Source organism: Elephas maximus, chromosome 11 (genome assembly GCF_024166365.1).
Source record: "Elephas maximus indicus isolate mEleMax1 chromosome 11, mEleMax1 primary haplotype, whole genome shotgun sequence".
NCBI lineage: Eukaryota > Metazoa > Chordata > Mammalia > Proboscidea > Elephantidae > Elephas > Elephas maximus.
Window position 1 is genome coordinate 111,984,904 of NC_064829.1, and position 13,430 is coordinate 111,998,333.

The 13,430-nt window shown below is 55.5% G+C and overlaps 1 protein-coding gene across 1 annotated transcript; it reads right to left on the bottom strand.

Moving 5' to 3' along the window:
* Positions 1 to 2,645: 2,645 nt before the first annotated feature.
* Positions 2,646 to 12,504, bottom strand: TIMM50 (translocase of inner mitochondrial membrane 50). Its single transcript, XM_049901442.1, has 11 exons — positions 12,370 to 12,504; positions 11,297 to 11,459; positions 10,925 to 10,956; positions 10,680 to 10,701; positions 9,088 to 9,146; positions 8,865 to 8,984; positions 8,515 to 8,619; positions 8,320 to 8,418; positions 7,273 to 7,429; positions 6,828 to 6,934; positions 2,646 to 5,644 (listed from the first exon to the last, which is right to left on the bottom strand). The coding sequence occupies exons 1-11, from the start codon at positions 12,475 to 12,477 to the stop codon at positions 5,543 to 5,545; spliced, it is 1,074 nt and encodes a 357-aa protein (XP_049757399.1). The 5' UTR covers positions 12,478 to 12,504; the 3' UTR covers positions 2,646 to 5,542.
* Positions 12,505 to 13,430: the final 926 nt, after the last annotated feature.

The following is a 13,430-nucleotide window of genomic DNA, read 5'->3' on the forward strand; positions in this document are numbered from 1 at the left end:
GGCCTTTCGGGGGTCTCGAGAGTCGCAGCTGCTGGCTCTGGAGCCTTATATCCGAGGGGACGGCCCCGCCCCTCTGGGCAGCCGCCGGTCTCCGGGGGACTCGAGGGGAGGGGGCTCTCCGGGGGACTCGAGGTCTGAGCAGGAGCAGCTGTGAGATTCTGTGTGGTCGTGGGCACGGGCAACGTCGTGAGTGTATGATTCTGTGAGGGTGTGCGGTTGTGGGCGCCACCTTGTGTGTGGCTGGTTGGGGGGAGATGGTGGTTAAGCCTGTGTGTGAGATTGTTACTGATCTCAAGATTCTGTGTGTGTGTGTGTGGTGGGAGCGAGAGCTGCTGGGGGGTGGGAGTCTGTGCGTGACTTCGTGATTGTGTCTACCTGAGATTGTGTGAATTCAGGCATGCTCGTGTGGTGAAGCCTGCTACCGAGGTTGTGAATAATTCTAATCTGTGTGTGTGTGTGTGTGTGTATGTCCGTGTCCACCTCCATGGGAAGCCAGGGATGTACAAGATTTCCTGATGTGACATTCTGAGGTTCTGTAGCTGCGTGGATGCTTCCCTGGGCATGCCTGTGAGGCCTGGGCAGCTGTGTTAGTAGTATGAACCTGTAACTTAGTGGTCTGTGCAGGTGCCTCTAGGTGGCTGTGTGTGTGTTTGTGTGTGGGAGGGGCAGCGCGAGGTTGTGACTGAGGGGTGTGTGTGATGGAGCCTGGGTGTGTATTTACTGTGGGGGACATGGTGAGAAGTCCATAGGTGTAGCCCTGTGTGGCTACTATGAAGATGGGGGGTTCTTTGTGGACCCATGTGTGTGCTTCTGTGCTCCCCCCCTCCCCCAAGACAAACCCACATCACGGAAGCACCAGACGCCAGGGCAGAGGAGCCCCCGCCTCAGAAGGGGCTCCCAGCTGTATGTAAATGTCGCCATCTGCCGGGCGGCCGCCCCCGCCCCCTCCGGGTCGCAGCTGGCTGCCCGTTTGGCCTCCGGAAGGTGTGAGGAGCAAACGGGCAGGAAACTCCGTCCTCACATACCAAGGGGAGGCTCCCCGCCCCGGGACGAACGGAGGGGGCACCCCTAGACCCTCCAGAAGCCCCTTAGTATTCCAGGGCCTCCGCGAGGAAATCCAGTTAGCAGCAGGTGTTCCGGCCCGGTCATAATCACTTACTCCGTGCCGGGCGCTGGGCACGGCCCTTTAGAGGAAGTAAAGCCATTCATTTCCAGAATTAAAAACACTTTAATACTTAGAAGCTAGTGATTATAGGGAAAGAATATAGGTCCAACTTACAGACATTTTTTCTTTTGGAGGAGTAAGATAGGATGACCCCTAATGCCCGTCCAGCAGAGACATACACAGGTGGTCAGTAATGTTCGAATTAAAGAGACCAGGGGCGTACAACAACCTAGAGTTTTCTCTTAATCCTGAGGACACCAGAGTCTTGGCAGGTTTTATGCAGGGGAGGCCATGGTTGTGTGGTGCAGAAAACCCCACACTCCTTTGCACAAACCCTCCCTCCACTTGTTACTCTTCCCATTCATTTGTCTAATTCCCTCTTGTTCACCATTCAAGCATCACCTCCTCCAGGGAGCCCTCCCTAACACCTCCCAAGGGGCCTGGGCAGCTCCTCTGAGCTCTCATCACCCCCAGTACTTCTCCCATCCGGGGGCCCAACCCCTCTGTCTGTACTTCCCCATCCAGGCCCTGATCACTCTATGGGCTCCTTCTAAAGCACAAACCTGAGTATGGCTCCCTGCATGGATTTCCAGGGCTCTTCAGGGTCCTCAAAATATACTCCAACCTTCCAAAAGCTCCTCCCCTACCCCACCTTCCCACCCCCCAGCTGACTCAGGTTATATGGTCTCCAAAGGTAGTCAGATCTCATGGACAAAATTACTGGAAGGTGAATGGGGGCCCACACCAGGTTAGGTGCCAGAATGAGCACCCCACCACAGGAAAACAGTCAAAAACAATGTGGGCAGTCATCAGAACCAGCTGGGGGAAGTCCTGGCAAGCCCTGCCCTGGATGGCAGCTTCAGAGGGTATCCAGGTGGGAGAGGTCTCAAAATCATTAAAGAAAAACAGCAAGAGCCAACCTTTCCTGAGTGTTTGTGCCAGGCCTGAAGGTGCTTCACAAGGATGCTCATTTCTGGGTGTGATGTGTACCTTAAGGGATTGCCAAACACCCTCTGTAGAGCTCTGGTGGTGTGGTGGTTAAGAGCCTGGCTGCTAACCAAAAGGCTGGCAGTTCAAATCCACCAGCTGCTCCTTGGAAATCCAATGATGGAGTGCTACTCTGTCCTATAGGGTCATTACCCCCAAACCCAGTGCTGTGGAGTCGATTCTGACTCATAGCGACCCTATAGGACAGAGTAGAACTGCCCCACGGAGTTTCCAAGGAGTGCCTGGCAGATTCGAACTGCCGACCTTTTGGTTAGCAGCTGTAGCACTTAACCACTGCACCACCATTATGAGTTGGAAATCCACCCAACAGCAATGGGTTTGGTTTTCTGTAGCTATATGCCCACAGGTCCTCAAGACAAAACGGGATTTGACCGTCAAGTGTCAGCCACCACATACCCATTTATGAACTCATTTAGTAATACAGCCGCCCTTGGAAATGCGCCCCTCCCCACGACCCCCACTGGAGTCCTGCCCATCACCTCCGGCCTCTCCTCACCATCTCTCACCCCTCAATACAGAAATGTCCCTTCTCTGCTCAGGACACCCCTGTGGCTCCATCTCACACCAAGTAAAAGGCAAAGTCCTCACTGTCGCCTGTGACACCCCACACGACCTGTTTCTCTCTGCCTCAACTCCTGCCATGACCCTCCTCACCCACCTGCTCTGGCCACACGGGCCTCCTTGCCATTCCTTGAACAACCAAGCCCTTGGCTCCCTCAGGGCCGTGCATGGGCTGTTCCCATCACCTAGAACGCTCCTTCATTCCACAAATATTTAAGACGGGCCTAGTAACCACCAGGAATCCCTGGTGGCACAGTGGTTAAGAGCTACGGCTGCTACCAAAAGGTCAGCAGTTCACATCCACCAGTCGCTCCTTGGAAACCGTGCGGGCAGTTCTACTCCGTCCTATAGGGGTCGCTCTGAGTCGGGATAGACTCAACAGCAACAGGTTTGGTTTAGTAACCACCAGGCACCGACAAGCAAAACAAGACTCTCTGCCCTCCTGGCACTTTCACGGAAGGAAGGCAGAGAGAATAAATGAAAATGTGTATGCCAGGTGGTGGTGAGCATATCGCAGAATAAACCAGAGTGAAGAGGGATGGAGTATATTGGGAGGAAGATTATAATATTCAACAGGGTGGTCAGGGGAGCCCAGACCTAAAGGCAGGGAGGAAGCCAGATGGATACCTGAGGAAAACGTTCCCCGCAGAGCAATCAGCCAGTGCCAAGGCCACACGCACAGATCACCAGGCCCCAGACCTGCTCAAGGTCAGGGACGAGCCCTTTCCCACGCCCAGGGCTGGAGGGCAGGAAGCAAATTTTCATTCTTTGTAGACACTTGTGAGCCTTTTAGAAAACCTAGAGTTCAGAGATTCATTGTGGCCCACAGTTTGAAATAAATTTTAATTAGTATAGCAAACAGCTATTGATCCACAATCAACACCCACGGAACCAGCACTCAAGAAATCAATGGACACATTGCCTTGGGCAAATTTGTTGCAAAAGACCTCTTTGAAGTATGAAAAAGCAAAGATATCTCTTTGAGGACTAAGGTGTGCTGGACCCAAGCCATGGTGTTTTCAATCACCTCATATGCATGTGAAAACTGGACAATGAATAAGGAAGACTGAAGAGCTGATACCTGTGAATACTGAACATACCCTTGGGCTGCCAGAAAAAGGAACAGAACAAATCTGTCTGGGAAAAAGTACAGCCAGAATGCTCATTAGAAGCCAAGGATGGCGAAACTATGTCTCACATACTTTGGGCATGTTATCAGGAGGAATCAGTACCTGGAGAAGGACATCATGCTTGGTCAAGTACAGGGTCATCAAAAAAGAGGAAGACCCTCAACGAGGTGGACTGACACAGTGGCTCCAACAATGGGGTCAAGCATAACAACGACTGTGAGCATGGCCCAGGACCGGGCACTGCTTCGTTCTGTTGTACACAGGGTCACTATGAGTCAGAACTGACTCTACGGCACCTAACACCAACATAGAGTAGAGAAGGTATTTTTAAAAAATATTTAACTGGTACTAGCACTGGATGGCAGCTGGGACAGCAAAGGGGGAAGGACTTGGGTAGAAGGTGATTCAAGTCCAACTGGTACAGGATATTTCAATCTGTAGGTAACCAGTATGGCCGGTAACAAGTCCCCGTTAATACAGACAGACAGGCAGGCAGACAGAGATGATGGATTTAGTCTGGATGTGGATTATCCTGTTTACTCCTCTCAAGTACTCTACTAAGATAAGTACTGTTACACCCCCATTTTAGAGATGAGGAAACTGAGGCAGAAGGTACGTGCCTTGCCTAAGGTTCACACAGCTACCACTGGAAAGCCTTACATGGAAGCATCCCGCCAAACCCTAAAGCCTACCCTATGAAGTAGGTGCTACTATTACTTTATAGATGTGGAAACTGAGGCACCGAGAGAGGTAAAGCAACTTGCCCAAGATCACACAGCCAGGAAGGTGCAGAGCTTGGATTTGAACCTGGGCAGTCTGGAGCCGTACCCTTAATACATGGCTCTGCTGTCCAGTGTGGGAGCCAGGAGCTACCTGTGGCAATTTAAAATTAAGTAACATTTCAAATTCTGTTTTTTCAGTCACACTCTCCACATTTCAAGTGCTCAATATCCATAAGTGGCCGCTGGCTCCTGTACCGGACAGCGCAGACATGGAACGTGCAGTCCACCATGGCAGAAAGTTCTACTGGGCATTACTGCTACCGCCTGCCTGTTTTAGCTAGGAGCCAACATTTAGAAACTCGGAGATTTAATTTAAGAAATTCCAATTTCTAGCTCCTACTAAACAGACCAGAAGATGAAACGACCCCAGGCCTACTTTCCCGCGGGGTGACAGCCGGCTGGGGCGGAGCATCCCTGGCCCTTGTGACAGGGAGATCTCTGGTCCACCAGAGCCCCAGTGAGCCCGCTCTTCACGTATTCACATAGCAGCCCGGTGGCTACCTGTCTTCAGAACCCATGGTGCCGTCCTCACTTCTCCTGTTCACAAGTGGAGAGTCTGGGGCCACAGGCAGATGCGTTTTTTTCCCGCAGATCACACAGCCACAGAAAGACACGGCCAGAGCAGGGACCCAAGTGTCCCGATTCCCAGGCCAGGGAACCGACCCTGATGCAATAAAGCACCCACTCCGTGCTTGGCAGCCGATGAGCCGCTCTGGGAGAGGTGGGTGATGACGCCCGAGTCCCTGACCTCACCCTGATGCCCCCAGCTCGTGACTCTCCGGACACACGAGTCGTGGCGTCTGGGATGGACTTTATTGGACACGTGGCAGCCCACTTCTTGGGTCTGTGAGCCCTGGGGCCAGGACCCAGGCACTGAGTCTGAGGAGGCCCAGGGATTAGGGCTGTTTGGAGCGAGGCCACAAGCGGCTGGTGAGGGAGCTGAAGAAGAGGTTCTGCTTGCTGGACTTGGAGAGCTCAGCCAGGCGCTGCTGTTCCTCCTGAGCAGATGGACAAACAGACAAGGGGAGGTCAGCCCAGGGTGGGCACAGCTTCCCCCCTAGACTCCCAGGCCCGCAGCCCTCAGCCCAGGGGCCAGCCTTCCTCTACTCCCAGCCCAGCCCAGCCTAGCCCAGCCCAGCCTTCCTCTAGCCCCTGGCCCAGCCCAGCCCAGCCCAGCCTTCCTCTAGCCCCTGGCCTGGCCCAGCCCAGCCCAGCCCAGCCCAGCCTTCCTCTAGCCCTCAGCCCAGCCCAGCCCAGTGCCCCCCTCCCCAAGCCCCCAAGATACCAGCTCATAGACAGGTGGACTCCAGGCTCCAGAGAGCCAGCCTAGACACTGGCAATAACCAGCTCTGAGTCACAGGACCCCCCGGCTCTGACATTTGGGGGACGCCAGATCCAAATCCCAGGCACTCAGGATCTCCATTCTTGAGCCTCAACAACTTCTTAGACCACAAGCTCTCACGAGCCCTTTTCCCAGATCTCAGGGGGCCCCTCCCCTGAAACCTGGGAACCTAATCTAGACCCTACCCTCCAAACCTGGATGCTGGCAAGACCCTGGCCCAAACTTCAGGGGTCCCTTCCCCAGACTGCATGGTCCTGCTTCCTGGGCCACTGGTACCCCACCCTGACCGCTGCTGAGTGCTGGGGGACACCAAGCCCAAATCTCTAGGAACCCCTTCTCTGGGTTGTGTTCAGGGGCCCCAGGAACACAATCTAGAATCTGATCACTCCCAGCCCAGAGCCCCGGCAATCTCGTCCCCAGACTCAATCCACACCCGCAGCCCCATTTCCAAATTACCAAGGTCCAAACAGGACCACCAGAACTCCTTATCCAGACCTTCAGGCCTCACCCCCCAATCCCCAGGGATCCCTCTTTCCAGACCTGAGCAAAGCCCACAGGCTACCTCCACAAGTAAGCACGGCCCCAGCCCTATCTCAAATGCTTGGCATTTCCGGCGTCTGTTCTCAGGCCAGGCCACAGAATCCGCTCCCCACTCATTACCACAGCCCCGTGAAGCGGATTGTCTTATACTCCCAGTTTACAGACACAGGCTGAGGCGAAGCAGGAAAGGTCACACAGCCAACCAGTGAAGGTAGAGATGGGCTGACTCCAGGCCCCTCCAGGGAGCCTCGGAACCAATGTACCTGCCCCCACGTGGCTTGGGGACCCACAGCACCCACCTGCTCTAACCGGCTCTGCCGCTGTTTGAAAGCCTCAAGCGGGTCCTCCTCCAGTGCGTAGTGCTCCAGCACTGTCCGGACATCCTCCACATTGTTGAGCGCAATGGCTACGAGCACAAAGGCTGGGGTCAGCCAGGCTGAGGGCCAGAGGGAGGCAGGGCCCACAGGTAAAGGGCAGACCCTGGGGGTCGGGGCCACCTCACAACATTCTGAAAGGATTCCAAGCCCTGAATGTCCCCGGAACATCCCCAGGTGCCCCCTACACTCCAGAGGAACCACCCAAATAGCCCAAGAAGCTTCTAAACACTTTAAGATGCCCCTGGACCCTCTGCTTCTCAACTGCCCAGTTCTACATGAAAGACGAGCCAGAGTCAAGAGCTTATAGTCCTTCTTGAGGGGCAAGGGCTCTGGGGTAAGAGGCCAGGAGGTCAAGGGCCAGCCTCACTCTTGAGGAAGGCGGACAGGTCCAACAAGACCCGGTCATCAGAGTTGCCATCCCAAGGCCGCAGGGCAACGCCGTTGTACGGCTGTAAGCGAAAGGCTTCCTTCTTGCAGTCCACAATAACCACACGGGCTGGGTCCCGATTCAGACACGAAATGTCCTGGAAGCGGGGGGGGGGGGGGGGGGGGGGAGGGGGTGGTAGGTCAGGTCACTGCCTGAGTCCCTCCCCTCCCTACCAGGAACCCATAGAGACAGGCAGACACACACACTGGGATCACCACGGCAGGCTTGTGTCTATGGCAACAAACTTCCCAGGGAGCTGGTCACACAGGTTCCTGGAATTCCCACCCAGACAGACATCCAGTACACAGAGAGGGTGATCCAGGAGGGCAGGGGAGGGAGCCAGACACCACCCAGGGGATTGGGACATGCTGGTGTGTCATGGGCTGCAGAACCTCTCACCCAGATACAGAGATGCAGGCAGACCCAGAGCAAGAGGGAGACCAACAGACAGTCATAGGAGACAGGCACAGATGCCAAACACATGGCCACAGATCCTCCCATGACCCTCAGTTGCAGCCCACTACCTTTAAACCCCCAAGAACAACACAGACCCCAGACCCACCAAGACACAGTCAGAAATCCATGAACACTTGAACCCACACGCACAAAAAGGCCCAGGCACAGACTCAGGGACGCTGGATATATAACGGATCATAGTTACAGACTTCAGATCAGGTGGGCCCCAAATGCAATCTCAATTACACAGTCCCAAAGACACAGAGACAAGCCCTGTGTCCCTACTGGTTGTCCCTAACTTTCTCTTTTAAAGAGAACCCACTTCCCTTCACTCCCATCCCAGATTCTAAGGAGAGAAAAGGGCTCAGAGTCCCAACCCAGACTGGAGGCAGACCAGGTCCTGCCAGCAGGAACCAGAGCTGGGGCTGAACCCAGGTCGAGGCTGGGGTCAGAGCTGGGCCCTTGTTCCCTCAGGAAGTCCCCACCCCAAGTCTGCCAGCCCAGTAGCCCACCCATGGCCCCACCCGGCACCTTAACATGGTGCCCCTCCATGTATCGTGTGGCATCCCGGAAGAGGCGATAGGAGATGAAGCCATGGGGGTCCACGCTGTCTATGAGAGGAAACGCGGTCTGGGGTGGGGTGGGAGGGATAACAAGGTCAGGCTGAGCCCTGGCCTCCAGCCCTCCCGCCACACTGAACACCCCTCCCCGACCCCAGGCCCTCACCATGCCAGTCTCTGACGTAAAAATGACGATTTCATACAAAGGGGCGAGCTGCTGGAACAAGGTCTCGATGCCTGGACGCTTCTTAAACCTCCAGCCAGTGGCCAGCTGGGGAGGCAGTGGGGACAGTGAGACACGCCACACCCGCCCTGCTGCATGGACACTAGCATCCTCTCCTTTTCACAGCTGAGGAAGGCAAAGCAAAGAGAGGCGCACCTCCTCCCCAAGGTCACACAGCAGAGCCGGGGCCGAGCCCCAGCCCGGCTCCAAAAACTGTGCTCTTAACCATGTTATAAGATCCGGATGCCCAGACCTGTCCAGTGCCCCAACCCACTGCCTTCCCCAGCACACACCGACCACTCAGGGTGCAAGAGGACGCCAGTGAGCTCCAAGACCAGTGTGTAGGGCGGCTGGTAGTACGGCTCCCGCAGGGGGTCTGGGAGCAGGCAGGGGCTGGTGGGCTCGATGATCATCTGTGAAAGAGGGACAGGATGGGGCGCCCTCAGATGGAGCCAGGCGGCTGGGGTGGGGTGGGTCGGGGGGGATCTGGGGACAGGGCCTAGGGCTCCTGCTCACCTGTCTATAATCTTTGAAATATTTGTACGTCCGGCGCAACTGCTGGACCAGGACTGGATCTAGGAGAACGCCAAGGAACAAAGGGTTCTGAGCTAAGCCCCTGCTCAACCTCCCAGACAAACCAGGGGCTTACTGAGCTACCAGGTACAAACCATCTACCAACACACCTAGCTTGAACCAGTTCATTTCTAGGTAAAAAGAAAGAGAGGGGTAAAACGAGGTAACCGCCAGGTAGAGACAAAGATAATTTATCCACCTGCCTAGTTTTAACCTGGAGCCCTGGTGGCGCAGTGGTTAAGACCTCAGCTGCTAACCAAAAGGTTAGCAGTTCAAATCCACCAGCTGCTCTTTGGAAACCCTATGGGGCAATTCTACTCTGTCCTATAGGGGCATTATGAATCAGAACCAACTTGATGGCACCTGACAACAAGTTTTAACCTGAATATTGCATTCACCCGGCACCCAAAGTATAAAACAGAACGACTATACATCATCTACCCATTCAAAACCAACGTATGTATATATCTGTTGACATCCAATTTGAACCACTAGGCTTCTAGAACTGCTCACTTTCAGCCAGCAAGCCAAGTCCAGTCAAATCAGGATGAATATACACACATCTCTCTCTTTTCAACCAGTGGTTCTCACCCAGGAGTGATGTGGAAGGCAGCGTCTGGAGATCTTTTTGATGGTCGTGCTACTGACATGGAGTGGGTAGGGGCCCAGGATGCTGCTAAACATCCTACCGATGCACTGGGCAGGCCCCCACAACAAAGAATTCTCGATTCCCAACTGTCAGAAGTACCAAGGTCAAGAACACCTGCTTTACATCCCATTTATTCGCGACCTACTTATACCACTGCCTACTTCAATATGGCATATTTAGCCCACTTAAACCCATGGGCCTACGTGTCAAAAACTATAATACTGGAACCAGTTAAACTAATAAACATATACACTTATGCTTGTGTTTATCCGCTCATTTTATACCTGTACCTTCCGAGTTACAGCAGCATCAATATATTAATGTGCTGACTGACAAACGTCTCCAACACAAATAGGTAGCTTCTGAAATGTTTTTTTCTCGGGGAAAGTGCCAGGTGTGATAGGAATTGACAGCTACTCACTACTATCCAATTTGTCAGAAACTCCCCAGCCAAAGCTGGTTAAACAGAAGCGGGAGAAGGGAGGAAGGCATTGTATTGGAAATGAAGAGCCGGATGGGTTAGAGGCTTGGGGGAAAAGAGGAGGCTGTCATAAAGAGGCAGAGGTTAGGGGCTAGAGGCTCAGATCTAAGGCACAGGAAGCCATGTGTCTGGCGTAGGGCCACCCTGTCTCCCCAACTCCCCCCATTCTCCTCCCCCCATCTGGCCCTGACCATCTGCTGCCGGGCTGAGGGGCCAGGGAAGGGGACTGGGGCTTTGTAATGCCCCTCCTCCCAAAGCCATCCAGCTGCTGACTCCCCCACCTCCCAATGGAAGAAGGAGGGGCAGGGGGAGGGAGGACGCACCAGATGGGGAGGGTGACATCCCTGCAAACTGCGGGCAGAGTTGGGAGGATGGGGATCCCAGAATCTGTGCCTGTTTACTTACCATTGTCGAATTCATCAGGAATCTAAGAGGTAAAGAGAAAAACAGGGGGCTGGGGGTGGCAGAAGCAGAACCCCATCACACCCAGAAAAGGCATCTCCAGAATCCCGAAGAGGAGTAAGCAATAGTCCCTGGGAGGGAGAAGTTCACCCCAGGCAAAAATGGGCCTGACCAGACCAAAGGGGACCCACTGTCACACGCACAGGATGGGACCTCTAACATGGAATCTAGATCTCTTTCCTCCTCACCTTGGCACCAGTTTCATCCACAGAGTTGTTTCCTGCAAGGAACAGAGGGATGAATGAGAAGATTTGGGGCCCAGTCTTCTGGGTACTGAGGCAGGGGCAGGGAGACTGGACTCCTGAGTTCTGAGGTCTCCTCTTTCCCATCTTCCCACCGGCCCCCTGTAACCTTGTGTAGGAGCCCATGTGAAGGAGTAAAAACTTGAGGGAGGGAGCAAAGGAGAGAAGACAGGAAATGCCCCCCCTTTTCTACGTATGTGTCCTAGTTGGCTGCCCTTCTGAAGGACAAGCTGAATGAAGATAAAACTCTAGGGGGAGGTTCTGTGGTGGAATGGGAGGCCTAAACGACAAAACTGGGGAAAAGGGTGTATCCCTCACCAAAGATATAGACAACGCTCACGGTCCCACCAGCCCCGAGCAGCCCTGCGATCCAGAGTGCGACTTTCTTGGCATAGCTAGGGCCCTCAGACCCCCGCTGCTGCTGCTGCTGCTTCTGTGACCCCTGGGCCTGAGTGCCCCCACGGCTCCGGATCTCTGCAGCCTGTGATTGAGAAGAAGGCAGGTTGGCCAAAAGAGGAGAGAGAGGAAGCTGGGGTGGTTTGGGCACCCCAGACCCTGAGAAGAATCAAGGCCCAGAGCCAGAAGCAGACACCCACATCACCCCCAGGCCTCCTGTCCCTGGAGGGGCAGCGGGAGGCTGGTCCCTCAGGAGAGTCAGGAACTAGACTGCCAAACACCTGGATCCCCGGGGTACCCGGGATCCTGGAGGCAACAGGACTGGAGGGTCTGGAGCCCAGAAAAGTAGGGGAGGAAGAAATCGGAGGGCCGGGACATTTGGGTGCCTGGAGCAAGGGGTTGGAGGACACAGGGGGGATGGGACAGGACGAGGAATTAAGACATCTGGATGCTGGGGCTCATGGTAGCAGGGTACTGAGAGAAGGGGTGGTTCAGGAAGGGGGCAGTCCGCTTGCCTGGGGCTTGAGGAAGTAGGGCACGGAAATGATGGGTCTGGAGGTCGGAATGGCTGGGTCACTGTCAACATGGAGGGAGGTCGAATCGAGAGCCCGAATGCCTACACCCTTCCCTTCCACCACCAAAGCGGAGAAAAAACCCCCAAGGCCAGGTTGGGACCCCGGTGTCCCGGGCCTCTCCCCCTGAAGTATCACCCGAGCGGGCAGAGAGATGGAGAACAGGTGACCCTCCCCCCGGCACCCACGTGAGTGAGAGATGGGGTCCAGAGGGCACACTTGGGCCCCCAGCATCCAGCCCAGGGGAGTAAGCATGTCCACTTCGGGTGCCAGAGAAGCGCCCCAGGGCGCGGGGGGCGGCGGCGGCGGGGTTCCATTCAGCACCCTGAGGTGCGGCGCCCCAGAGCCCCCGGCCGACCGCGTCCCGTCTGGAATTCCGGGGAAAGGCCTCCGCACGCGGGGCGCCACCCCTGTCCCGCTCACCTGGTCCGGGGCCCGGGGGGACGGTGTCGCCAGCCTCGTGCACAGCCCCCGGGCGCCGAGCCGGAGCCCGGTCCGCAAGCGCAAGCACAGCGCCGCCGAGGCCGCCATCTTGCGTGACGCCACGCGGCCCCGCCCACTCGCTGCCCTTTTGCCCGCCCCAGGCGGGGCCACGACCAATGGGTGCGCAGGAGCGGGGCGGGCGGACGGGAGCCCGAGAGAGACAAAGGGCCGCCGACCCATCGCTGCCGGCGCGCTCTCCTCTGGCCGCGGTTCTGGGCGCGCCAAAAGGGCTAGAGTCACCCCGCACCACGCCCCTCGGGCGCTCCACCGCCCCTGCGACGGGACGCAGCAAGGGCAGCGATCACACTCACTGCTGAGGCCATGTAAGAGAACCACCGGCCAAGGTTGCCCACAGTGGCTGCCTGATCTGTCCAAAAAGGGAATAGACAGGAGTCCGGGAGCTCCTCTCGCCCTCGGAGGGGTCTGCCTGCTCCTCCCAGCTGTCAGAAGTGGAGGCCCAGAAAGCGGACTAAAAAGCCGTCCCTCAAAACCCTCCCTCACGTGGAGCTGGGCGGCGGCATCTGTCTTCTCTACCGTTTTCTGAGCACTTCTTGCCCTTCCAACCCTGTTTCTCATAAAACCAAAAAAAAAAAAAAACCCGTTGCTGTCGAGTCCGACTCATAGTGACCCTATAGGGCGGAGTAGAACTGCCCCAGAGGGTTTCCAAGGCTGTGATCTGTACAGAAGCAGACTGCCACATTTTTCTCCCACAGAGCGGCTGGTGGATTCCAACTGCTGACCTTTGGGTTTGCAGCTGAGCGCTTTAACCACTGCGCTACCAGAGCTCACTCGAGTTTCTTGTAACAGTCTGGAATTTGGAGAGCCTACCGTTTCATCTGGGGCTCAGCCAAAGGACAGCGAGGGACATGTCTGGCTCAGCTGGGCTTACTCATTGAGGATGAGAATTCTATGAATCAATCTCCCCAAAATTATTTTGCATGGGGGGGGTGCGAAAAAAAGTCTGATACCATTTCTATGACTTTAAAAACATGCAAAATGAA

Bases quoted from the DNA above. Each gene is read 5' to 3' on its own strand.
- TIMM50 (XM_049901442.1), bottom strand. From the start codon at position 12,477: ATGGCGGCCTCGGCGGCGCTGTGCTTGCGCTTGCGGACCGGGCTCCGG. The intron at 8,620-8,864 runs GTGTGTGCTGGG...CTGCCTCCCCAG, and splicing joins TCTTGCACCCTGAGTGGTCG to CTGGCCACTGGCTGGAGGTT. The intron at 6,935-7,272 runs GTGAGGCTGGCC...TTGTGCTCGTAG, and splicing joins CCTGTCCGCCTTCCTCAAGA to CCATTGCGCTCAACAATGTG.